Raw genomic sequence first — 27658 nt, 5'->3', positions numbered from 1 at the left:
CTTTGATTTTTTGGGGGACCCCCAAGAGAATGGGGCCCTAATCTATAGCTTGCTTAGCTTATACGTAAATCTGGCACTGGGATGATCTTGCCTTCTAGTCATACAAGACTATAGCGTTTGAAATCATAAAAAAGAGGAAAATTGTTTTCCAAAAAGAGGAGCAGAATTTAGACACTGTTAATACTGACAAGGAGTGACACATGTGCCATTTCCTCAAAGCATGAAAGGTGTGCTTCAGTCTGCCAATTTCCCTCCTAGTTTTCTAGCTTTGCTTATGTTTCAGTTTGCTCCTTTCATAACTGAGCAGCGATCCACAGCACAAAATTGTAATGGTTTCCTGCCCCAGCATGGTGGGAATGTGCAATTGCACATTTCTCTGCTTTATTAAAAATTAGCATATAGAGATATGCTGAGGGGAAAGTTGAGGCAATACCTTGGCAGAACAGCAACGGTGTAAAGGTAAACACATTTCTGCGACTGCAATTCTAATTCAGTAGAAATGTTGTTAGCTACATTGGGATGGGGATAACCAGTACAAGCTTTCTATCTTCCTATCAAGTGGTATCAGGAAAATGAGAAGATGGCAGCAAACAGTGACTTTACATAGTGATTTGGTTTCTGAATCCCCCCCAGCACCCCTATAGAAATTCTGCTTCACTGAATTTGCAAGAGAAACAACTTTTTAAAAAGAAAGAAAGAAAGAAAGAAAGCAAATTACCTGCAATGCACAATTACAGGTCCTCTACCAACGGATCCCACCCTGTCCTCTTCAACATCCAGCATGAGCTGTAGAAGGGGCTGAGCACTATCTGGAGTTTTGTGGTCTGGCCAGGATGTGTACCAGTAATGTTTGACATGTCTTGAAAGGCTTCCTTGCTGAAAATAAACGTGTACACTGGTGATGAACCACGAATAGTGCTTTCTTAATTGTATTACTCATTAAAAGAAGACACAAGCAGATATGGTAAGAAGAAGAAGAGTTTGAATTTGATATCCCGCCTTTCACTCCCTTTAAGAAGTCTCAAAGTGGCTAACATTCTCCTTTCCCTTCCTCCCCCACAACAAACACTCTGTGAGGTGAGTGGGGCTGAGAGACTTCAGAGAAGTGTGACTTGCCCAAGGTCACCCAGCAGCTGCATGTGGAGGAGCGGAGACGTGAACCCGGTTCCCCAGATTACGAGACTACCGCTCTTAACCATTACACCACACTGGCTCACCACTGGTAGGAGACAATAAATGACCAGAACTTGTATTACCTTTAATGTAAGGTTACGGACAGTGTAATTCTCACATTCTTGCACACTGTTAACAAGAACTTCCACTTTTCCATATATCCCTCTCTTCTCCGGCCAATAGAGCACACATTTCTGGAAAAGAGAAATTTTAAAATGCTTGATTAAAAACAAACAAACCCTGTTTTGCTTGATAGTGGCGATGGAATAATTCCCTTGTTAGAACTGCTAATATTTCAATGTAATTTTTAATATAAATGCCAATATTTCCAATATTGTCCTTATTTCCCATGGGCAGTTCCATTTTCTGGAACCTGACCCTGTTTTGTCCCCTCTTTGCCTTTTGGGGAGATGTTGCAGGTGACTTTTTAAAAATGTCATTTGAGTTCAATGGTACTTACCCTAAGGTAGGGTTTTCTTTGTTTGTTTGTGGTGTGTGTGTATCTTGTCTCCAGCCCACACCTACATAAAATGCATGTGCAGACACACTACAGCACACCTAGAGCACATACTAGCATTTCACACCTTAGTGAGACTCACTTTGAATTTTTGGAAACAGATTTTATGACAATTCATGTTCTCCACCCTCTACACACCTTTAATCGAGACTTTCCCATCCTTTGGTCTCCAGATGTTGTTGACCTACAACTCCCATCATAGCCAGTGCTGAGAGGTGATGGGGGTTGAGGTCCAACAACACCTGGAGGGCAATCCAGTGATCCAAGCCAATGGTTTATGATGCCAGAAAAAATAGTCAATCATGGCCTTTCCCTGTGAACTTTAGATGCAAACCTTGAATTCAAATGCATGTGCATATATTCATAATACATTTTAATTACTTTGCAAATTTATTACAATTGCCTTTACACGCCTTGTTTTGTGAATAGATAACAGAAGGTGTGTGTGGGGGGAACCAACATATAATTTGTGAAAAAGAAATGTTACAGATCAGAAATAGGAGCTCTGCATGTTCAAAATTCATTTAGCTAATACATAGAATATTGCCTGACTTCTTTTCCATTGAGTTTTCATAAACGTCCAGTTTCCCCACACATTCTTCAGCTGTTAGCAGCTTCTTCTTCTTTAACTGCCTACATGTTTTTAAAAGCCCCATTATTATACCAGTGCCTATGAAATTATTTTATTTAAATCTCATGCTGCACATAAATGTCTTGATTAAAAACCAATTGCTATATTAAGGCTGCAATCCTCTCCGCATGGAACTGGAAGTAAGTCCTATTATAAAAAAGAGACTAAGCATGACTCTTTCTAAAAAATAAATTATGTGGCGGGTGGAGCTGTGGGTTAAATCACAGAGCCTAGGGCTTGCCAATCAGAAGGTTGGCGGTTTGAATCCCCGTGACGGGGTGAGCTCCCGTTGCTCGGTCCCTGCTCCTGCCGACCGAGCAGTTTGAAAGCACGTCAAAGTGCAAGCAGATAAATAGGTACCACTCTGGCGAGAAGGTAAACGGTGTTTCCGTGCGCTGCTCTGGTTCGCCAGGAGCGGCTTAGTCATGCTGGCCTCATGACCTGGAAGCTGTATGCCGGCTCCCTTGGCCAATAAAGCGAGATGAGCACCGCAACCCCAGAGTCAGTCATGACTGGACCTAATGGTCAGGGGTCCCTTTACCTTTACAGTGCAATTCTATATTGACTATTTAGAAATAAGTCCTACTGAGTTCAGCTGAGGTTAAAAAGGTAAAGGAAAAGGTACCCCTGCCCGTACAGGCCGGTCTTGACAGACTCTAGGGTTGTGCGCTCATCTCACTCTAGAGGCCGGGAGCCAGTGCTGTCCGCAGACACTTCCGGGTCACGTGGCCAGCGTGACGAAGCTGCTCTAGCGAACCGGCACCAGAGCAGCACACGGAAACGCCGTTTACCTTCCCGCTATAAAGCGGTACCTATTTATCTACTTGCACTTAAGGGTGCTTTCGAACTGCTAGGTGGGCAGGAGCTGGGACCGAACGACGGGAGCTCACCCTGCCGCGGGGATTCGAACCGCCGACCATGCGATCGGCAAGTCCTAGGCGCTGAGGTTTTACCCACAGCGCCACCCGCGTCCTACTCTTAGGTAAATGTGTATAGGATTGCAGCCTAAAAGACTAATTTTTTTAACTTTGTATTCTTATTACAGGTAGGTAGCCGTGTTGGTCTGCCGTAGTTGAAACAAAATAAAAAAATTCCTTCCAGTAGCACCTTAGAGACCAACTAAGTTTGTTATTGGTATGAGCTTTCAGATCTGAAGAAGTGTGCATGCACACGAAAGCTCATACCAATAACAAACTTAGTTGGTCTCTAAGGTGCTACTGGAAGGAATTCTTTTATTTTTTATTCTTATGTGCATGAAAATACTTTTTACCCACTGTTGCTGTATGCACCTCTTTTTTAAAACAAACACACACTTAAGTTTTTGAAAAAGCTGAGAAACTTCTCGCTAATTTTGTGCCTCCTGAGTGTCCCCTGAAAAGATTGTCCTAGGGAACCCCAGTTACCACTTTTCTATTTCTGGAACAGCTTAACAACAAGGAAAAACAACAACAACAAAGCCAACCAACAGACCAAAACAACAGGCGAAACTTTTCTTGCCCCTATGTCTTTGAGCTAGGAAGCCCTCATACAGCTGCTGAAGGTGTAAAAGCCACACCAGAGAGGGGAAAATTTGCAACATTCCTCTTGTGGATTCATTTTGCAAGTTATTTTGGATTGTAATTGCAGATCATTTCTCCATGAAACCTGCAGGTTTGAGAACTAGACTCCGGGCTAGTTTCATTTCATGGCATTGCTTCTGCATTGTTGTACAACTGCAGTAAAAATGGTTAAATTGTTGAACATTTCACTGCTGCCTTTTCCCTTGTCCCCCCCCCCCAACAGCGCCATGATAAATTTCTCATAACCCAGGTACTTTATTCATGGCACTTATCTGTAACTGCAAACATGCATTTCCCCCGCTTTGGGGAAATGAAAACCACAGATATCTGTACATCCCTACGTAATAATTGGCTTGCTATTGAAAACCAAGGCAGGTCCTTTTTATTGGTTTATCCACTTTTTTCCCTTTCTATCTAGTTTTGTACCTAGCATTTAAGGAACATTATTATTATTATTATTATTATTATTATTACAGCAATACTGGTGCACCTGCTAGTGAATAGATTAATCACTAGTGAAAAGCAGGCCTAAGTCCATTAGTAAAAGGTAAGAGTGAAAGTGAATATATATACCGAGGAAATTGTCTCAGTGACAGGATCAGCATTTCTCCCCATAAAGGACAATGGAGTGATTTACAAGTTCAAGAAATACATAGAAAGCAGCCAAATGCATTAGTTCAAAATTGGCTTGAAAAAAAACCTGAGACCGGACTAGAAACAAAAGGCTAAGGGAGGAGTCTTATCTTCAGTCCACAGTAACGAATGTAACCCATCAGGTTCTGGAACTCCAAGATTTGAAAAAGCACGGGAAAACATTCAGGGAAGCCACCCAAGGAGGGGAAAACCTCCACAAAACAACACAACGAGGAATGAGCATGCTCAATAGGCATGGAATGCTGACTAATGGGCAAAGGGAGATTGAAAACCGGGGGGGGGGGGCTGGGTGTGAAATGGAGTGGCTGCCAACTTGAATAGGAGCACCTCACACTGATGGTGATGCTCTTAGGCCTGTTTGGGAGTCCACTGCCGTTACGGCTCTTATGTAAAAACTGCTACTGATAACAACATAATGTTGCTGCTCTTTTGTCTCCCTCTTTCATATAGATATTGTATGCTTTTTGATTCTGTTGTGTTGTGTTGCCTGCCCTGAGTTCTTTGAATGAGAGGCAGACTATTAATGGTCTAAATTAATAAAGAATGCTCCAATTGGCTGCCGTAAAGTCTCATTGAAAGCCACTAGAGATGCGGATGGGGTGCCTGCACTCTCTCCTCTGGCGAATATGGATTTAGCAGTAAGCCACTCAAAATGCTTGGGTTTTGGTTTTTTTGTGGGGAGTGTTGGGGTTTGTACATTTTCATCCATGCCAGTACTTTCCAAATAAAAACAACTCCCCACTCTTCTTTGAAAGTTGATGAGCAAACAAAGATATGAATCCTCATGACTTGCTAGAGTATTTCAGTGAGGCCTGATACCCTCAAGGAAGGGTCAGCTGAAACACTTTAGGCATTATATATTTCTTATTAAAGCTTTTACGCAGCTCAGCACCCTTTCGATGCTTTGTCTCTTCTCTTTTTTATTCATCAGTCCTTTTCCAGCTGCTCCTTCCTTTCTTCCCCTGTTCTCTGAATATTGGACAGACATTTAGATAGCAAAACAACCGTGTGCCCAAACCTCTGTGCTTCCAGTAGCAAATCATTCATCTACCATCGCAACAGTCCTTAATACTCTTGCCAGGGTTTCTCAGCGGAATGTCAGAAGCTCAAGTAAACACAGACTTTCTCCATATAGCCTGGGAACTACTTAAGACGTCTCCCCTTCTTTTATTAGGAGGAAATTGCCACTGTCAGTCCATGACAATGTAGATAAACAATATTGTAAGGAGCCTAGGCAATTCAGGTAAACACAGGGCTTCCTGATATGTTGGAAACCATTGGGTGTTCCTTTCAAGTCATTCTTTTCAAGCAGTGTTAGATGTAAGTGTTCAAAAATTTGGCATTTCCTTTGGGAAAATATTTCTACTTTAGGTCATGTTATAGGTTTAAGAACATAAGAAGAGCCAGCTGGATCAGGCCAGCGGCCCATCTAGTTCAGCATCCTGTTCTCACAGTGGCCAACCAGATGCTGTAGGAAACCCACAAGCAGTACCCAGCACAAGAGTGCTCTGCTTTCCTCTGGCTTCCAGCACCTGGTATCTAGAAACATTAGGCAGAACAGAGCCACCATAGCTAGTATCCACTGATAGCCTTATCCTCCATTAATCTGTCCAATCCTTTTTTAAATCCACCCAAGTTGGTGGCCATAAGCATTCTGATCAGGTCAGACAAGGATCTGTTTAATTCACGATATCTCACATGCCCTTAGAATACAATCTTTTAGATGTCCTGTAAGTATATTTTGGATAGAATAATTAAATAGATAGGTCCTCAATCAATTGCCTAGACCAGGGTTTCCCAAACTTGGGTCTCCTGCTATTTTTGGATTACAACTACCACCATCCCTAGCTATCAGGACCAGTAGTCAGGGATGATGGGAGTTGTAGTCCAAAAACAGCTGGAAACACAAGTTTGGGAAACCTTGACATAGACTCTTTTCCTGATCACAGTACCCACTTCACCCACCCTGCATGCTTCAATACAACCATGCTGTCAAGGTAGGACTTGAAGGCAGAAGTCCAGACACAAGGTATGGAGAATGAGCAGTGTGTATCTGGGTAGTGTGTATGGAGGTCCTGGGCTGCCCAGATGACCAAAAAACAAACAAAACAAAACCCTCTTGGCCTCGCTGATGTGGTCCAAAGGAAAGCAGAGCAATACACTTGGCACCAGCTTGGCTGCAGGAGTTGCCAGAAGGAGGCATAGAAGACACCATCCAACCATCTTAGGGCCTCCACTCTAAATTTGTGTAGGGTTTACGCCTTAGCTTTTTCTTCTCAAATATGTCCCGCATGGCAATGGGTTCCGATTGTATATTGCATTCATCATGATGACGTTTGGGTCTTGATCATTTGATCCCAGCACTGGCTGGTTTCCACATTGTTTTCACAAGTCGCTCATCTGAGAAATTGTACCTCATTTTTCTCCTTCAGCTTCGTGATCATAACAATGACAGGACTGTCCTCTTGCCACACCATCAGCCAGAAATCATTCACTGTATTAATCATCGGGCCCTGGGTTGCGATGAAAGCCTTCTCCTGGCCACCATAACCCTGGTTGAGAAACAAGATACCTTACATTTGAACGATTAAGAGTTAAAGATCTTCATTTGTATAAAAGAATCAGACACCTAAAAAAGAAGAGAGCTAACACTGAAAGCTTTAGCTTAAAGCACCAATAATCTAAATGCGCCCCCAGACAATCTGTTATTGTGCTTTCATTGTGATTTGCTTGCATAAAGCTCACACGAAGGTGAGGTGCTATCTTCTCTTTTCTGGGCATTTGCTCTGATTTGTTTGTGGGGAGGCTATCTGACAATGAGCATTCTTCCTGATTTTATCCTCATTTGCTTGCATGATGGTTATGTGCTTGCTGATTAATCAATCATTTATCCCATTTTTTTTTACTGCATTTCCCCGTCCAATCAGGTCCTACTCAGTGTAGACCCATTGAAATAAATGGGCCTAAGTCAGTCATGCCTGTTCATTTCAATGGGTCTACTTAGAGCAGGACTAGCATTGAATGCAACCCATGGGTTCCTGGGGTAGCCAGAGAGCAGAAGTAAAGAGAAACATGGCGGCCTTTAATTCAGCAAAGCTAGGGAACTAATGTTGGATAGTCTCCTAGGTAAACAAGAATCAAGTATTCCTAAACTGAAGGCACGGAAATGAACTTTAAGAAAGTAAATCCTCACATGATTCACACTGATTTACTTACCCGAATGTAGTTAGCATTTATGTAGGTGCTCAAAGCATCGCTTGGGTTCTTTGGTTTCAAACAGACTCTGCTTACAGGATCTGGGAGGGAAAAAACAAACTTGGAAATCAAAATGAAAATCCATTTACCTTTAAGAGCTACAGAAGCATATGAAAAGGAATAGGTGGTGAGGTGGCCAATGGTCAAGAATGATGGGAATAGCAGTCTCCCCTCTTGTGATTCCCAGCATACAGTGGAGGTAGAACATAAGCATCATGGCTTCTGGCTACCATGTCCATCAACCCCTGGAAGACCACAGGTTTACCACCCCTGATCAATGAATTTAAGTGTGGCTGCTTTCTAGAGGCGGCTGAAAATCTACAGCATCAGTTTCAATACAATTGAAGACAGACATTCAAAAGACATACTGCTAATTGATTGAGTAAATAATAATAATAACCTGTGTGTGGAGGGATTATTGTTTTCACTTATTACTATGGTAAGCATTTTTGTGTTTTTATATTGTGACCCTTGGTTGAAGGGTGGTATAGAAATTTAATGAATAAGAAGAAGAAACCTCAATGAATTTTGAAGAAAATAATGTTGCAATAAGCTATAAATACCGGGGGGGGGGGGAAGGGTCCACAACTCAAAAGAACACATGGTCCTTCCCCCCCCCAAAAAAAAGGTGTGTGTGGGGGGGGGGGGAGAAAATTCTGTCATTGTAAAATTAAGAACCATGCCACATTACGATTAGGTAACTGACCAGCCCAGGAAAGAAAGATCATAATTCAGAAGTACGGAAAACTTTTAACACAAGTCACTGGCGAACTTCACAGCAATGCACAGGGTGGGGTTGTCAGCCTACAGCCCTTTTCAAAGAAAAGCCATCATTTCACACATCCCTTGTCAGGTGCCCTAGTTCAAAAGGCACACCCAGTGTTGGGAATGGAAAGGCTGACATCAGCAAAGGACTGACGATAGGAAAAGGGAGGACTGCACCACTGGATTAAATAGCAGACGGATAAAAACATCAGTTTAAATGGACTTACTCGGAAGAATGGTCTTATAGCGGTTTTTAGTTCCGTGACTAGGGATGTCAATTTCTTTAGGATCCACAAAATTCATGGGGATTTCCTAGAGAGGAAGGAAACACACACACCCATAATCAAGTCACATTAGCCTTTATAAAGTGCCACTTACCACTTGCATGAAAGGAACCACAAAGCAGCCTTGAAAGACTATAATTTGGAGTACAGCAGCAATGGGAGGGAGGCAGGGTGCTTAGTCTTTTTCCCGCTGGCCATTTCTCCGGCTCAAAATGGCCTCTCCAAGGGTGATGGATGTGCACAGTGGAGCTGTGCCACATACTTGTCCTCCCTCTGGCTAAGTAGCTGCTGCAGAAGGGGATGGAAAGTTGCTGGGGCGGTTGGCACGGCGTAAACATGCTGGCAGAGCTAATCTGGTGTTCCTGCTGGTGCATTTGCACCGCACCTACCTTGTTGCCACCTTACTTCGTCCCGTCTCCCTCCCAGTAGGCAGCAATTTGGCCAGAAGGAGGTCAGGTAAACAGCACAGCCCCAGGGCGCTGCCCACTACTGGGTGGCAGGTGTGGAAATGTTACTGAATTCAATTTCCCTTGGGATGACTTAGCTCATCAGGACCAGTTGCATCAAGCTGCGAGAGGCTCTGCTGGCTGTATTGCATTCACAGGTGTCCACCTGGCCATTGTACAGAAGAGAGTCCCTCTGGCAGTAAGCAAGCAGTGGGCACTGATGCTGGATGGTTTCAAACAGAGGGGGGAAATGTACTTCTTGTACTCGCCGCTTTTTTGCTGTTCCAATATTGGTTGTTTGGATTTTTGGTTTTAACAGCTGGGTACGTCGGAGTATATGGTCTTGCATTATATTTAATATGTAAACCACTTTGGTAACTCATAACAGAAGGCAAAAGCAGCACAGAAACTCTCTAAAATAAATATATAAAAATAAGCTAAGTTGTAGAGTAGGGTCACAGATTTGAGCTAGTTGTGACGACAGGCCAACAGACTTACCATAAATTCAGTCTGGAGCAAATGAGAACTTGTCACTGTGTCTTGCAACTGCTGTCTTGTCAGGATCCGGCTGGCTGACTGCAGGTACTCCATGGCAACCTTTTCTCTTGGCGTCGGCACGGCTACAAAAGGTTCGATGCTGCCCAAGCTGCTCATATCCAAGGTGAGCGATACATTGGATCCTCGCCTGCATAACAAAACAAGTGATGTGTAATCAGCTCTTTTTCTCATGAGGACCTTACCTGCTATTTTAAAACTTGATCTAGGTTGCGTGTTTGCATGTGGAGTTTGGGCTGCAATCCTACTTCCTGGGCAGTAGGTCCCATTGGAGTAAACATGCATGGGATTGCACAGTACTTTCTCAGTTCCATGTTATCCAAATAGCCATGTGTGTTCTTCTGATCTCTGCCACTCTGTAAGCTCCTCCCTAAAAGCTTCCTAAGAACATCAGAAGACTGTCCATCAGCCCAGGACCTATGAGGTGCTGCTGTTGTCCTGAAGTCATTGGAAATGCAGGCAAACAAACTGGCATGGTTCTGCTCTCAGTTATCACAGCTGGGAGTCATCATCTACAGTGGTACCTCGGGTTACAGATGCTTCAGGTTACAGGCGCTTCAGGTTACAGACTCCACTAACCCAGAAATAGTACCTCGGGTTAAGAACTTTGCTTCAGGATGAGAACAGAAATTGTGCAGCGGTGGCGGGAGGCCCCATTAGCTAAAGTGGTGCTTCAGGTTAAGAACAGTTTCAGGTTAAGAACGGACCTCCAGAATGAATTAAGTTCTTAACCTGAGGTACCACTGTATTCTTATTATTTCACACTATTCATTTGCTTGTTTTTCTCTGCTATGCGTCAGGCAGATTGAAACCTAATTCACCTTAGAGCACATTGCTCCTTCCACCTAATGGACTTTGGCTCTGGACAGTTCTCTGATCTCAGGAGGTTGTGAACTCTCCTTCCTTGGAGGTTTTTAAGCAGAGGTTGGGTGGCCATCTGTCATGGATGCTTTAGCTGAGATTCCTGCATTGCAGGGGGTTGGACTAGATGACCCTCGGGTCCCTTCCAACTCTATGATTCTATGATCTTCTGGGTAAGATTTGTTTGTCCATGTGCATGTGCATGTACATAGGCAGAGGTAGGAAGAGATAGTTTCAAGTAAAAATTACCAGGGGGCATTTTTGTCACATCAGTTAAAATCATATGAACATATTGTTGGAATTGGGGATGGACAAATCTGTCAATTTTTGTTTCTCTCAATCTTATCCCCCCCCCCCCATTCTTAAATACAGTTCTCTGCTTTTCTACAGAAATTTGCACATTTTTTTTGGTAAAAAAAGTCCACAATTTAGTGTGAATTTCTCCTAATATTTCTATGCAGTTTTGACCAATATACACATATTTCTAAGCAATTCCCCCAAATACAATGCATTTCTGTCTGTTATTTTTACTAATACAGTGGTACCTCGAATGGAATCTGTTCTGGAAGTCCATTCGACTTCCAAAATGTTCATAAACCAAGCAACGGCTTCCAATTGGCTGCAGGAAGCTCTGCAGCCAATCGGAAGCTGTGTTGGACGTCAGGGTTCCAAAGAACAGTAGCAAACCAGAACACTCACTTCCGGGTTTGTGGCATTCAGGAGCCAAAACGTTTGACTCACAAGGCATTCAGAATCCAAGGTACAACTGTATATGTAATCTTCTGGATGAGATCTAAATTGCAATCAAAGTATGGTGTGAAAAGGCATGGGGCCATCACCTTTCTGAAGCTAAGCAGATCTAGGACTGTCCAACCCAGCTGAAAGAGTTCTAGAGAACCACATGTTAACCACCTTGGGAACAATGATATAATATAAATGTAAGAAATAAGTAACTTCAGTAGGTGGATCATGGCCTCACTGCAGGATCACTCCATGTAATATACAATTCTGTCACTGTTAGGTCTGTTAATTCTCATTTTATGGACTTGTCCCCTTGAAAAATATTCTGTTGCTGCCAATGTTGCCCTGCTTTTTCAGCTAATTAGCAGCTTCATGCATTGCAAAACTAACTTAGAAAAAAAAACATTTCCCCTTCTTTATATTCTGGAAACACAATCCTTCATTCTCTCTTATTTGCTGCCAAAGGATCCTTCCAATATACTCAGGTTTGTTTGATTGAATCAGCTCTCTCCTGCCATTTTGCAAGAGTGAAAATGACTTTAATTATTTGGATGTTGCTTGGGAATAATTTATCAAAGAACACTTGCTAAAAATCAGTGAGGCCAACTGAAACACTATTGCTTGCAGGTTTATATCTGTTTTAAATAAGAGCTTTGGAATTATTAATGTATCCACCAAGAAAGAGAGTTCAAAGTTGCTGACAGATGTTTGCCTTCCTCTCATAGCCTCCACACACGGCAGTTTCATAAAGAGCCGGCTGCCTCATTCTGGCACTTTCCCTCAAAGAATCATAGAGTTGTAGAGTTGGAAGGGACCAGAAGGATCGTCCAGTCAAACCTCCTGCAATGCAGGAATCTTTTGCCCAGCGTGGGGCTCAAACCCACAGCCTTGAGTTTAAGAGTCTCATGTTCTAACAGCTGAGCTATTACTTGCCTTTCTAAGGGAAACCACCCACTGATGCTAATCACATGGAACACTCTGCCAATAGAGATTCAGCAGACACCTTCTGTTTCTGTGCCTCCTAGTCTGTCAGGGTTATAGCTATTCTTACAATAGTTAGCCAATTTCTGATTTTAAAATTTTCATGGTTTTTAAGCTGGTTTTATGTGCACTATATACTGATGCCAGTTGCTCTGATATTTTTCATGAATAGAAGCATATAAATATTTTTAATCAATCAATTGTAGTCTGATGATCTGCCTATATGCACTGCTTTTTTCTGGGGGAGTATGCAGGGGGTACGCGTACCCCTAAACATTTCGTGAATCTAAGTTTGGCCTCATTGAGGGGCAGTATTTCCTATGAGTAGGAAAATGAGAGTACCCCTAAACATTTTTTAAAGAAAAAAAAGTACTGCCTACTGTACAATCACTCAGAATGTAGTGGGAGTGCATCAAAGATAAGAGAATCTTCCTTGATTTTATCCTTGCTTTTAGCAAAGTCCAGAGACATACATACATACACATATCCCGATAATACTTTACTGAGGAAACTGAACAAAAACAGTACATAACTAAGGAGAAATAAATAAATAGGTTATATCTTTCTTACTTCAGGCCTTGGACATAGCAGGGAAGCATTCAACCACAGGTACAGAGGAAAAGCTCCCTCAGAACTACACAGCCAGTCAGATTACATGCCTCCTCAGTAGGGATCATGCCACTCTGCCTGGTTGGTAAGCAACATCTTCTTCAACACCGGCTTTTGGTTAGCTGACTTACTGAGAGCAGAATTAACTCTTAGGTTACACACTGAATGATCCCCGCTGTTTCACTCCCAGCAGTTCTCATCCTTGCCGTCTAGTGGAATACAGCTCCTGCTATTTTACATAGAAAAGGGTCCCCATTTCAATACAGTGGTACCTCAGGTTAAGAACTTAATTCATTCTGGAGGTCTGTTCTTAACCTGAAACTGTTCTTAACCTGAGGTACCACTTTAGCTAATGGGGCCTCCCGCTGCCACTGTGCCACCAGAGCACGATTTCTGTTCTCATCCTGAAGCAAAGTTCTTAACCTGAGGTACTATTTCTGGGTTAGCGGAGTCTGTAACCTGAAGCGTCTGTAACCCAAGGTATTACTGTACTCCACTCTCCCAGAGCACTTTGCAAATGGGTGTGAAACTGTTCACAAGGGGGCAAATATCAGGGGGAAGAAGGTGCCCAGGCAACTAGATCCACTGCCCCCTCAGATGGTGTGGAATCTTAACTTTCTAAAAGGGTCTGCGTTTTCTTTTCCCCAGCAAGCAGAGAAAACCCATTTGTTTTGTTTTGTAACAAAGCACAATTGAAATGTTAATATTTTCTTTGGCTTTTACATTGTTATATCTGTCAGTCGTGGCAAAAGGGCTACTTCCTTTTTAGCAACAAAAAAAGAAATGTGGCCAGATCTAATTATAACTTTGAATTTATAGCTTTTTCCAGTTCAAGAGATTGATCAAGAAAACTGTGCAACAGCCCTGGTGGACAGGCGTAAATAAGGCAATTCATTGGAAACAGTTTAAGGAGATGTATGGAAAGAAACACAAGAATTATACATATAAATTTGCTATTCAAATGGTTAGGGAATAACAAAGAATTGTTCCAAATGGTATTTAACGTCAGTGTTAGGGATGCAGGTGGCACTGTGGTCTAAACTACTGAGCTTCTTGGGCTTCTTGATCGGAAGGTCAGCAGTTCGGATCCCCGCGATGGGGTGAGCTCCTGTTGCTCTGTCCCAGCTTCTGCCAACCTAGCAGTTTGAAAGCATACCAGTGCAAGTAGGTAAATAGGTACCACTGTGGTGGGTGTTGGGCATTTCCGTGCGCTCTGGCACTCATCAAGGTCCTCCATGTGCCAGTAGCAGTTTAGTCACACCTTTACCTTTCCCTAATGTCAGTGATAAGAAATGCGTCAAGGCCTTCAGCACCTCTTTGCTAAAGCTAAGCAGGTCTAAGACTGGACAGTTCCTGAATGAATGACCACCTGAGTACATCATGCATGCTGTCTTGGGTTACAGGATGAAAGAAGGATGAGATATAAATGTAAGAAGATTATGAGGCAGTTCTTCTTAGGAAGGCTTTTCTGTAGAAACTCACAAATCCTCCTAAAATTTCAGAATATTTCGCATCCTCCCCAACTGATTCACACAGCAGTTTTGAGCGAGTGAGGCAAGGGTGAATGGAAGAGACATTGAACTAGGAAATATTCTACAAGAAACTCCTCTTCTCCTTCTCGGGGGCATCCATGCTGGTGAAAACCATCAAGCCTTTAAAGGGGTTATTTCCTGCCTGTACTTTACATTTAAATCGCTTCTCTCGTCATACGTGGCTATTTCATTTGGCACCCTGCTCTCTCAATGTAGTTTAAATTTACTGCTTTCTTCCAATGCAAATTGGACTGCCATGCAAATTTTCCTTTCTTCCTTTTTTATTAATTTAAATTACACACTTATACAAAGAATTTACAATCTCATACTACAAAAAGTAAATTAAAGAAAAAACAATTAAGAAAAAAGAAAAGAAAATACAGAACAAAGAAAGAAGAAAAAGCAAATCTACCTACATAAAAAACACTTAATCTTCCTAATTTATACTTAATTAAACACTTAAATAAAAAAGACTTCTGACAAAACAAGTCCTCCAATCATTCTCATTGTACTGTTTATACTTTTTTCGCACTTTACATTTAAATCGCTTCTCTCGTCATACGTGGCTATTTCATTTGGCACCCTGCTCTCTCAATGTAGTTTAAATTCACTGCTTTCTTCCAATGCAAACTGGACTGCCATGCAAATTTTCCTTTCTCCCAATCTGTTCAAGGAATTAAACAAGGCTGACCGATGTCTAAAAGTCTCTGCCTTCTCACTTTGGTATTCCAGACAAAGGGAGGAGCCGCTTCCTTCTGCCCTCCCAGACCTCCAGGACATTTGCCGAGATTCCCCGTTGCTGCTGGGGGCTGTTTGTTAGACAGTGTCAACAGGGCAGGTGGAAGGAAGCCATTCATTAGCTGGCAGGAGGACCGATTACAGAGGAAAGGTGCTTGGCTTTGCATGTTAAGACTGCATCACAACTATGCACATCCTGATCTGGAGATTGCACTGACAGGCAAAGAGAAAGGATGGCCGAAGAGGCAAGTGTGGTGTAATGGTTAGAATGTTGGACTAGGACCTGGGCGAGAGACTTTGGGAATAATATATAGCTTACAGCTTGGGAAAAACTAAGTTTGTTATTGGTATGAGCTTTCGTGTGCATGCACACTTCTTCACATACTGTACCAATATCTGCAGAAGTGTGCATGCACACGAAAGCTCATACCAATAACAAACTTAGTTGGTCTCTAAGGTGCTACTGGAAGGATTTTTTTTCTTTTGTTTCGACTACAGGAGACCAACATGGCTATCTACCTGTAACTAGAGTTTTAAAGTTTGGGATTTAAAGTTCACGGCATGTTGAAAGAAAATTATATGAAAATGATGTGCCGATAGTATTTAACTCCTAGTAAATTAGCAAAAGTGTATAAAACATGCTCAAATGTATGCTGGAAATGCAAGGAAAAAGAAGGCACCTTTTATCATATGTGGTGGAATTGTAAGGCAGTAAAAGGATCTTGGGAAATGATATATAATGAGTTGAAAAAATGTTTAAAATAACCTTTGTTGAAAAGCCTGAAGCCTTCCGTTTAGGAATTCTAGGTGCTGAAATCCCAAAGATGCAGAGAAGACTATTATGTATGTGAGCACGGCTTCACGGATGTTACTGGCCCAGAGATGGAAAGAAGATAAAGTTCCTACCAGAGAAGAATGGCAGGTGAAGTTAATGGACTATGCTGAAATGGTGAAAATGACTGGAAGAGTCAGAAATCAGGAAGACCAAAAGTTTCATAAGGAATGGAGGAAACTTATCTGAAAGACCATTGTAAACAGTTAAAATCGTTAGTAGGATTGGAATATCATTTGTGGTTTAAGGTTGAATTCTGGACATAATGGAAGAGGTAAAGGGCTTGGATTATCATAAGAGGTGTGAGAAGAAAGGATTAATAACAGGGCCCACAAAGGGGAGGATGGAAGTCCAAGAGATTCCTTGGAATCTTGTTTTTCTGATTTATGTTTGATATATCTCTGTAATTTTTTAATTTGAAAAACCAAATCAATAAATTTTCAAGAAAGAAAGAAAGAAAAAAAGAATGTTGGACTAAGACCTGGGAGGCCCGGGTTCAAATCTCCACTTGGCTATGAAGCACACTGTGAAGGTAGAGCACTGTGAGGAAGAGAATTATGTATGCTACCTTGAGTTCTTTCGAGGAAAAGCGGGGTAGAAATGTAATAATAAAATTATTATTATTATTATTATTATTATTATTATTATTATTAAATGCTGCTTGTGCAAGCAAGTTCCAGGTGCATCTAAAAAGCACCACAAGATCCTCAACAATGAATTAAGCTGCCTGGATGTGGACCCTCTAGGTGTGTGTATATCCTGTGAATTCTGCCTTCTGTATATTTGGGGATGAATCCCGAAGGAGGATAGGTTTTTCCACAGTGTTCCCAGGATCCTTGCAATATGCTATAGCCGTTTCCATGCTCATCAGCACAAAGGTGCTAAATTGTTCTTGTTCTTTCAGTACAAGTGTAGTACACTGCCCTGTGGGGTTTGCAACCCTATTTCTGGCTCTAGGGCTCTCTGGTTCTCTCTTTCCAAACAGACTTTTAGAGAGCCTGTTTTCTAATATCAACATCATACAATGAAGCAAAGTACTTAGATATTTTGTCCTTTGCTTTCAACTGAAAATCTGTAAAATAAAAACCAAACACATTGGAATTAGCACCACAAAGGGGTTGGTGGGAGAGCAAGCGATCAGGCAAATTATCCCATTTGGGTGCGGTGGGGACACACAGAAAAAGCATGCATGCTGCACTTTAGTTTGATAGGAACAGCTCCCTAGGGCTTCTTTGTGTGTGACGTTTGTAAAGAAGAAAGCACACAGAGCATCATGTACAGAGTGTGGCATGAACATGCTTTAAAGACCGGGTAGCCAGTCTATGAACAGCGATCACAGAGAGCAGAAAGTGAAAAGCACACTGTGCAAGCACTTGTGTGCCTAGGGTGGCATGTGCCAGCTGCTGCTGAGATATGCCAGGTGGTTGTTTTTAATTAACCACCCCATTAATTCAGATGGCATGAATACATAAAACGCCAACTGGCTTAACCCTAGCAATGTCCATGCATACACTATTCACAACCACTGCACTTTTTTCAGACCAACAGCTCTGTCTTGGAAGACAGCCGAACACATTTAGGACATCATACAGGCATCTTTAAACACCCCTGACATGTGTAGGACAACTGCGATAAATTCCGTGATATACATGCATATGTGAATCCACCTGGAAGGGAGACCATTTGAGAACCGCTTTGGGTTCCATGATGGAAGAAAGGTGGGAAATGGATGGATGGATGGCCTTGCTTGTACTTAAAAAATTATCTTGAAACCGATTGTTAATTGGGACAGGACGCAGGATTTAGTGCTGACTGCTTAAGCTACTTGTTGCATTTATGGGCAAAAGACTGTGTGAAAATCGACAATTATAGGGCTATTCTAAAATTAAATAAACCACTCTTTATGGGACTTTGTTGACCAGTTAGTTAAATGTGTGAGCAGAGGGACAGGATATTATTCAAGGTATGTGTCCCTGTTAGCCTATGCCAGGGGACAATCCTTCATACAAACAGCTAACAGTGGCACATCTCCATGGACCCTGCTTCCTGATAGCAAGCCACGGAATCAGGATAGCATCTAAACAAGCTGTGTGTCTGTTGTCCCCAAGTTTTCTGACACAACTTTGGTCTTCCTTGGTTCTCCTTTCTGCTTATTGTATCTTTGCGTCTACAGCATTCTAAAACCAATTCATTATAAAATCAGTTCAAATCAAATTAATGGTAACCATTGGGCTAGAGTTCTGTGAAGATTGCCAAAGAAGGGAGTCAGGCTGTGCCCTGGCCAAAGGCCTGGTGGAACAGCTCTGTCTTGCAGGCCCTGTGGAAGGGTGTCAAGTCCCGCAGGGCCCTAGTCTCTTGTGAGAAAGTGTTCCACCAGATCGGGGCCACAGCCGAAAAAGCCCTGGCTCTGGTTGAGGCCAGCCTATCCTCTCTGTGGCCGGGACCTCCAAGGTGTTTTTGTTTGAAGACCGTAAGGTCCTCTGGGGGACATACTAGGAGAGGTGGTCCTGTAGGTGTGAGGGTCCTAGGCCGTATAGGGCTTTAAAGGTTAAAAAGGTTAAGGGAAGTGGGACCACATTACTTAGGCACCTGTATTACTTGGGCCACACAGACTGCCTTGGTTTAAAGCTGTGGCTCAATGGTCACCCACCAGGGATGTGGCAGTTGTGGGTTTCTTGCACTGGCAGAGGAGTCAACTGGATGATCTTTGTGGCTCCCTTTCAACCCTGTTGATTCTATGTCTCATGAACTGCCCAGCATCTTCAATGCCCAACTTCACACTCCAAGTCACTCATTCAGACTTCTATCATCTCAAAAAAAATAAAAATAAAAAAAAATGAAGGAAATGATTTCGACAAGTACTTCTAGACTTAAGTTTTAAGCAATCAGTATCTGGTTGGGACAGGAATCGCTCAACATCCTGTGCAGGGAAACAGCTGACATGAGAGCAATTTCAGCTTTCCCTCTTTTAATCAGGCTTTCTAAAGTACTGCCAATTCACTCCTGTACTTCCCTCGATAAGGCTGTGCTGCTGAGCAACGGGAACAACTGAACGCTTAGACAGCCTCCCATCTTTTCCTGTCAATTAGTTCTACCATCAAACTGGAATGTTATCATGTAAACCATACTTTCAGATGAAACATTGACAATAAACCCTCCCCCCAAGATTCATGCCTCTCGCTGTGTGTGTGTGTGTGTGTGTGTGTGTACACACACAACCACACCCACACCCTCACATCCGTATCAACTTCCCAACATTTTGTACTGCTCTCCTGCTGGTCCATCACTCTCTAGCATAGGGACTGGGAATCTATAGCCCTCCAGATAGTTATCCCATCAGCACCAATCAGTGTGGCCCAATAGTCAGGGATGCTGAGAGTTGGAGGGTTCCCCATCTATTGTGAACAAGAAACACAAATCAGATGGTCTGTGTGGTTAGGAGAGGACTTGATTCTCAACGACTGGAGTCACCACATTAGCAGTGGCCCTGAGTGCATGCTTTTACTTTCCCCTTGTATTAAGTGACTGGTTGCTGTTCATTCCTACATGGAAAGGTAAAGCACCGGAACAGTGCTCTCAGATGCAGCAAGGACAAAAGTATCCTTTGCTGACAGTGATTCCACAAGGAATCAGGTCTTTGTATGCAGAACACACCGGTATGCAATGTATCTGCTGAGGTGCATAGTCAGGCTTGCCCTCCCCATACAGTCTGCCATCAAGGCTGGCGTTAGCCTGGTTGATGAAGAACCAGGGGTGCTGCTGTCTACCAAGTCAGATCCATCATCTAGCTAGCTCAGCAGTGTCTACACTCTGAGGCTCCCTAGGGTTTCAGACAAGGGACAGTCCCAGTCTTGCCTGGAGATGCTGGGAAAATCCTGGAAAATCCCAGGGCTGTACCTGGGATTTTCTGCATTCAAAAGCTGATGAGACCATTATTTGCTGTGGGGAGGGTTAGGGTGGGGCTTCAGAGGAACAATTGGGAGCTTAAAGTGAGCAAGGCAGACCAATACAGACTGAACAATTATTTAATTTGTACATGCATTTAACTGCATTCACACACCCTGGTTTTCTTAATGCTGCATAGCCACAGATTGACACTATTCATCCTCCTAAAATGTTGGGGGAACGGAAAATTCTAAACTCTTTGAAAACGATTTTAGTGCTCTCGTGTCAGAAATAAGACTTATTGAGTTCAATGGGGCTTTCTCCTAGATAAGTGGGCCCTACGTTGCAGTCTAAGCTATTGCTCCTTCCCTTCCTCTCACCCCCAGCCACTTATAAATACAAGGAACCTTTTAACAAGCCACTGAGACAAATCACTGACAAGCTACCAAAACTGTCTGCCAGATGTCAGCCAGTGATTAATCTGTCTTAAGTTCAGCCAAAGGGAATAAATGCAATGGGTGGTGCAGCAAAGACAAGCGCAATCAACAACTGACTGAAGAAGGTTTCCTGTCACCTTGGGAATGATATTGATTGGCACTGCAGTTTCCTGTGTACAAGCTAAAACCAGTAGCAACGACTGTAACAAGAATCAGGTCATGATAAGAACTGTGAGCCTGCAATATGCTTACGCTTCTCTTAGGAAAAAAAGCAAAACAAAACACTGGCCTAATTTACATAAAAGGCTTTGTATTAGTGTGGTGGCAACTGCAGATTTATTTGACTCTGGAGATGCTGATGCTGTAAGTAGAATTGTCATAAAAACGAAGTGTCTCTTGGGAGTTGTCTAATCCAAAATATAACCACAGTTTATGAGCTCTTTTGAACATTGTTTCTTAGGAAAGGTGGAAGATCTCCTTTGGTATAGGACACAGCGTACAACAAAAAAGGCAATGCTCTGTGTTCAGCGGAAAGAGCTTCCTGTTGTAAATATATGAAGTCTCTGTTGTGAATATTTACTGCAGGGGTGGGGCCCTCTAGACAACCACTCTCATCATCCCTGACCATTGGCCATGCTGGCTGCAGCTGATGGGAGTTGTAGTCCAACAAAACACCTCCAGAGCCTCAAGTTCCCTGTTCCTGATTTACTGTCACAAACAGCTGTATTTCGGCCCTGAAGATACTAACCTGATGTTTTTTCTCCATTTCCCCTCAGACTGAAATAGCTGCATTGTGAATCAGTAAGAGAAAATGCCTACTTAAAACTTTAGCTTCGTTTAAATTCACTTCCCTAAATTACGATATTTCAAATTACTTTGTCTTAAGGTCTTTCGTGTGCTGAAAACATGTGCGAGGGGCTTGTGGAGTTGTGGTAGTTAGCATGACCCCTGCTGATGTCATGCGTGTCAGCCACATGCATCCACTGGCCTCACATCTGGCTGTTCCATGAGAGGAGGAATCCTAGACTAGTCAGGAGACTCCCCTTGCATGGAGGAGCCCTAGGCATGGACATCTCTTTGCACATGGGGCATTTCATAAGGCCACCAAATGCACAAACTGTAGAGAGTGGGGCCAGTACACGTGTTGCCTATTCATGCTTTCAATACTCAAGAGGAATGATCTAAAACTGGGGTTTCCCAACCTTGGGTCTCCAGCTGTTTTTGGACTACAATTCCCATCCTCCCTGACCACTGCTCCTGCTAGCTAGGGATGATGGGAGTTGTAGTCCAACAACAGCTGGAGACCCAAGATTGGGAAACCCTGATCTAATCCATAAGAACAGGGTACCTTAAGGACTGCCTGAACCCTTAAATCCCAGCTCAATCACCACCATCTGCAAAAGCATTGTGGGTTGCCCCCCATCTTGGTGAGGCTCATTTGACATCAACAGGAAACCAAGCCTTCTGCGTTACTGACCCATTCCTGTGGAATCCTCTTCCAAAAGAGATTCAGCAAATGCATTCTACAGTAACTCTGGAATGTTTGCTGGAAATGTTTCTTCGCTGCCTGACGTATGCAGATGATGAACCCCCACCCCAATAACAGTTAGCTGGTGATACAGTTTAATTTTTGTTTTTTTAATGGTATTATAATTGCCAGCACAGGTGCATAATGGTTATGGCAGGAGAAGGGAGGGCTACAATAATGTCATAGAAGACTGGTACTGGGTTGAATTAACTTTATTGATTACAGGAAAGAATAGGCTTGGCTAAGGCATTGGGCATTGATAGGAACCTGGTGGGGTTGCTTTTGTGCTGCTTTTTATGGTATTATAATTGTTGCATACTATGTTGAAATTTTCAAATGAAACTGTGGTATACAAACATTTTTATAAATAACTAAACCACAGCACTCTCCCCTCCATTGTGTCCAATCTTTGAAATACTCTTCTGAAACAACTTTTTTTGGGGGGGTTATCCCAAGCTTCTGGTTTAAACAATTGTTACTGACATTTCCCTGAAAGCAAATGCCTAAGGGTTATATTAAGCACAAAGAAAAGCATATTCATCTCAACACAATGGAGTAAATTTATCCTCCAAATCTATGCAAAGCTGTGTATTTCGGCCAGGAAATTCCAGATCCCTTCCTGTAAATATATATTAGGTTCTCATGCTTGTGAAACCATCCACAAACACTGGCTCGGTTTCATTATTCAAATTGCAGAGAGCTACACAATGCCCGAAAGTCCGTTAACAGAATGCTGAACCATAAAGGCAGGAAATGTTTAATAATAATTAGCTTATAAATAGCACAAGCAGCGATACTTAAGCCAGCAATTCTGCTCAATTAATTAAATATTAGAAAGGAAGGAATTTATCAGTACCTAAAAGGTATGAGAGCGGAAGAAACACTTGAGGCCCTGCTTTTTTCCCACAGAAGTATTTGACAAAGCAGATAGCTTGTCACAGGTGAATGGTGGCCTTTTCCAGCCTAGTCTATACCTGCTGAACTGAATGCGTTTAGAGGCTGCGCATGCCTGCGCATTAATAGGGCTCCCCACCAGGGCTGGATTTAGGTTGGATGAGGCCCTAAGCTACTGAAGGTAATGCGGCCCTTTCTATGTCCAGCTGTCCTTTGTCAACAACAAATTGTCGTTGTTTTTTTGTGTTGAATATATTCTATATGGTAATTTATGGACCTAATGGGTATCTAAAGCCATTTGCACACCACAAATAGGTGCCTACACAACACAAAACACTGTTGCTGTAGGTAGGTTTTACTTTATTTGTTTTTTATCTTATATTTTGGAAATGTACATCTAGGTTGTTTTTTCCCTTTATTTTTTTGCCCCCCCCAAAAGAGTGCGGCCCTAAGCTATAGCTTGTTTAGCTTATACGTAAATCCAGCACTGCTCCCCACATTGTAACATATAAAGGTAAAGGTAAAGCGTGTTCTCATAAAAGAGAGAGCACGTGTTGCGGATGGGGCCAGACAAAACCCCCAGTTAGTAGCCAGGCCATTGATGGCAATGGGCTGGAGCAGATTGGATGATTGTGTTACTGGGGTAAATTTGATGTTGCCAATTTAGGGGTGGGATTAATGGCTTTATATAAGCAGGGTCCACAGCTTTCTCTTTCTCTTTCGCTGTGGACATCGGATCTCCCGCCCGCCCTCCCTTGTTTGGGCTTGCGCTTTGACCTTGCTCTGCCTGTCATGGGGTCGTTCGCATTGGTGCGGGGGCCCAGTAGGAATTTTTCCAATTGGCTGATTAGTGCGTGCCTTTTGGGTTTTGCCTACTGCTTAGCAAATCGTCACAACTTGTAAGGTTGGCGGTTAGGCATTGGTTAAAATTGGTTGGTGGAGGGGTATGGATTGGCTGTGCCTGCCCCTCCAATGCTGCTGCTGACGGGTATTCCGTTAAAGGAATTCTGAAGCTTACCATCCCCTTCGTCCAAACCCTGACGGCAGGGTGCGGGCCGCGTAAGCTTCAAGGAGCATGCGCGGAGTAGCTGAGGGCCTGTGTCGCAGCTCCAGCTGACTCTGACCTTGTTCCTCCGGGACTGACTAGGGAGTCAGTGCTGTCCCCCAAGGCGGGAGAGGGACAGCTAGTCATAACCAATGCCTAAGCAACCACTCTCAATTTGTATGAAAATAAAGTTGTGGCCAAAATTATGCCAAAAACCTTAAACAAAAATTATGTGTGATGTCTGAGTTATTGGGGTAGGGGTTTTGGGGGACCTCAGCACGCAAAGGGACCCCTGACAGTTAGGTCCAGTATAGATTTCCCCAAATTGCAGGGCAATCCTCATAATGGGTTGCAGCCAACTAAGTTCTACTGAGAGTAGATCAATTGAAATTAACAGACCTAAGTTAGTCATGTCCATTAATTCCAATGGGTCCACTAACCTTGGATACAATCCCATGTCTATTCGAAGTCCTACTGAGCAATGAAGCTTACTCCCAGATAAGTGGGGTTAAGATTGCAGCCTCCGCCATTAACATCTGTGTTTGAAAAATAAAAACACGTGAAACGTGATAGGATAAACCCATAAATGACACCAGTCTGTGGTATTTAGATAATCTAATTAGAATTACAAGGAAGAGTGCTGCATGCTGGTCTCCTGGGATCAGTAGGCCTAGACAGGCATTGGGGACGGGGCTGACTTGAGGCCTGCAGTATCTATAGTCACTTTCTCCAGTGGGAAGTTGATCTTTGATCCTGAAAAGGTTGCTGTTATGTACTGAGCTGAATAGGATCCAAAATGCAGCAGTCTGATTGGTCCTGGAACAATAGGTTCCAAAATGCAGCAGTCTGATTGGTCCTAGAACAATAGGATTCAGAATGCAGCAGTATGATTGGTCCTAGAACAATGCAGCAGTATGACTGGTCCGCAGGAGCCACCCAATCCAGCTCCAGGTGGAAGTGAATCCACAACCTGATTGGCCTACAGGAGAATCCCGGAATTAGCCAATCACATGCAGCCCATTGTGTAAATAATGTATTTAAAGCAGATATTTTGGGGGAACTTCCATTCCCCCTCACCGCTATGAGCTGAATAAAGAGTATGAAATCCACTCTCGACTCTGAGTATATTTCAGTTGCCCACCTCTTTAACTGCTGCGGCACTCTCTCTCTCTCTCTCTACCCCAAGATATATGAACAAGGGTAAGCTAGCTGAGGCCCAAGGGAACAGATGAAGTAAAGGCAAGTCTAAGAAGGGGGAATGACCCCAGTCAATGCTGTATCTTGCTTTGTGCCAGTGTAATGGGCTGCTTCCTGATTTGTAGCCAATGGAATCCACAGAGATCAGTTGGTACCACTTAGGAATGGTTGCTGAAGGCATGCATCCTATTATCCGCTCTCTTTTTCACTGTGTAGAGATCAATATTGCCAATGCCAGATTTCCTCTGTGAACACTAGAGAATAAAATTATCACTACCCCCAATCAGCCCTGAGTGCTCACTGGAAGGACAGATCCTGAAGCTGAGACTCCAATCTTTTGGCCACCTCATGAGAAGAGAAGACTCCCTGGAAAAGACCCTGATGTTGGGAAAGATGGAGGGCACAAGGAGAAGGGGACGACAGAGGACGAGATGATTGGATAGTGTTCTCGAAGCTACCAGCATGAGTTTGACCAAACTGCGGGAGGCAGTGGAAGACAGGAGTGCCTGGCGTGCTCTGGTCCATGGGGTCACGAAGAGTCGGACATGACTAAACGACTAAACAACAACACCCCCAAACACATACACATACATGGGGGAAACAGACCTTCCCTCAGATTGCTACTACCTAGTAACTTCTCTTATGATAGTAATATTAGGCCACACTATAGTGAAAGAGAAATACAAATGGACTACTGAGCTGGTTAAAGCAGAAAGATTGCCACCAGGGGGCACGTTCTAATTTCTCGAATGAACTCTTACAAGAATTTGTAACAGATGGAACAGAAGATCCACTGACAATATTATCTTCTTCCGCTAGATGTCACTATCCACCAAGCAACAGCATCACGCCTACACCAAGGAGAACTCTATGGCAAGTTCTCAGCCCACACCATATGCACGTAAATAATACTCCGGAGTGAATTTAGTGAACTCACAAAATATTGCTAATAATCTGGAAGCTTCTAGAAGAACTAATGCCTGGTAGTATAATGAAAGATGTGGCACAATCCTGATTAATTATGTTTTCGCCACTGTACACGGTGCTTCACGGTGGCATTTTGCACAGCATTGAAGCGTCTTAAAAATAGTTAGGATAATGTGTTGGGACTGTGATTGTCCATCAGATTATATCCACTTGATATTTCCTACTTTCAATTTTTCAGACATCAGTATTTGTCTGGTTGTCTCACACACTGTCTGAGAAGGTGAATTTCAGAGCAAGATGTTCCTGGTTCAAACTTTAGGTTGGTGATGAATGACAATTCCCATCACACTGACCAGGGAGTCGAACCCATTGATCTCCATGGGGCTTACTTTTGAGTAAACATGTGTAGGACTGCACTGTGAGAAGCCTTAGGCAAGTCGCCATCACCTTAGCCTGCATCTTCAATATGTGGGATGCTAAAACTGTCCTACCTTGAAGAGTTACTATAAGGATAACTTACAATAATCTAAACCTCTGCACCTCATCCATGAGAATTTCACCCCCCCCCCCCAAATCTCTCCTTCTCAATGCTATTTATTTTCTTGTTCACTGATGGAGAATGGTTGAGAGAGATGTTGGGAGGAAACATAGTACACATTTGGGGGGGGGGGGCAGACATGCCCTTTTCTCTTCACCACACAGACAATGTCGCGTATGAGGAAACTATTTCACACGGACACCTGATTCACTTAGTTCTCTCTGCTGCACCCCACCCAATTCAGGTATGAATTGTTCAACAATGCAGTAGAGATCTGTCTGCTCATATCATATATCCCATATTAGCTAGAATTTTGTACACCTGTTTCAGACTTTGCCAGAGTGCTATTTCATATTGAAGTGTGTTAAGGGGAGCAAAATGTTCTGTAAGGATCAAAAGCCCACCCTAAGCTATATTTTAAGACTGATCTGGGGTGGAGAGGCAGGAAGCAGGGCACTTTGAAGAACACTTTATGTTGTTACTTTTTATGAACATGATAATAACAGCAATGTTTTCAACAAATGTCAAAGGGGCCACCTTTATAAGCAAAAGGATTTATGTCTCTAGCATGTATACCTAGGGCAGGGGCCTGCTAATAATCCCTCTCCAGTTTGTAAAAATAATGACTTGGCCAGAACTGTAGTTGCTCCAGAGGAAGAAAACCACATGATGTCTGAAAGGGGTGCGGGGAGCGATCTTACTCTGTTCTCTTTAAATAAAATTTGTGTCTATCTGCAGCTCAGTAATCCAGAGAGATTGTGATAGACTACTACATTTATGTGCAGATTTCAAGATCTCAAAAGAAGCTTTGGGATCACTAAATACATAATGGTTCTAATCCAACTGAGCAGATCTCCATTTACTATCTCTTTGGCAGGGAAAGGAGAGGCAGTTGTGATGGGGTACCAAAGCCAGCTCCCCATCTTTCTCCTGATTGATTGGGTCTCTCTCCAAAACGGCTGATTGGTGGAAGCTGTTATGGTTCCCCATCCAGGTACAGATATCCATGCAACCTGGGCAATATCTGTAGAATTTCCATTTCCCTCTAGAGAACCAATGGCCTTTCTTCATTGT

General features: G+C 42.9%; 1 protein-coding gene across 2 annotated transcripts in view; it reads right to left on the bottom strand.

Annotated features, from left to right (window-relative positions):
* PTPRR (protein tyrosine phosphatase receptor type R) overlaps positions 1–27658 on the bottom strand; it is a 104144-nt gene that overhangs the window by 4237 nt on the left and 72249 nt on the right. For both annotated transcript variants that reach the window (XM_080971167.1, XM_080971168.1), the window contains exons 7-12: positions 9783–9969; positions 8782–8866; positions 7751–7830; positions 6949–7086; positions 1257–1367; positions 719–876 (exon numbers count right to left, since the gene is read on the bottom strand). In XM_080971167.1, the coding sequence (XP_080827293.1) occupies positions 719–876; positions 1257–1367; positions 6949–7086; positions 7751–7830; positions 8782–8866; positions 9783–9969 (759 nt within the window). The remainder of the gene's footprint in view (positions 1–718; positions 877–1256; positions 1368–6948; positions 7087–7750; positions 7831–8781; positions 8867–9782; positions 9970–27658) is intronic.

This window comes from Podarcis pityusensis (genome assembly GCF_964106645.2).
Source record: "Podarcis pityusensis genome assembly, chromosome: 10".
Taxonomy (NCBI): Eukaryota; Metazoa; Chordata; class Lepidosauria; order Squamata; family Lacertidae; genus Podarcis; species Podarcis pityusensis.
The sequence above is the reverse complement of the archived record's forward strand: the minus strand, read 5'-3'. Positions and strand labels throughout refer to the sequence as shown.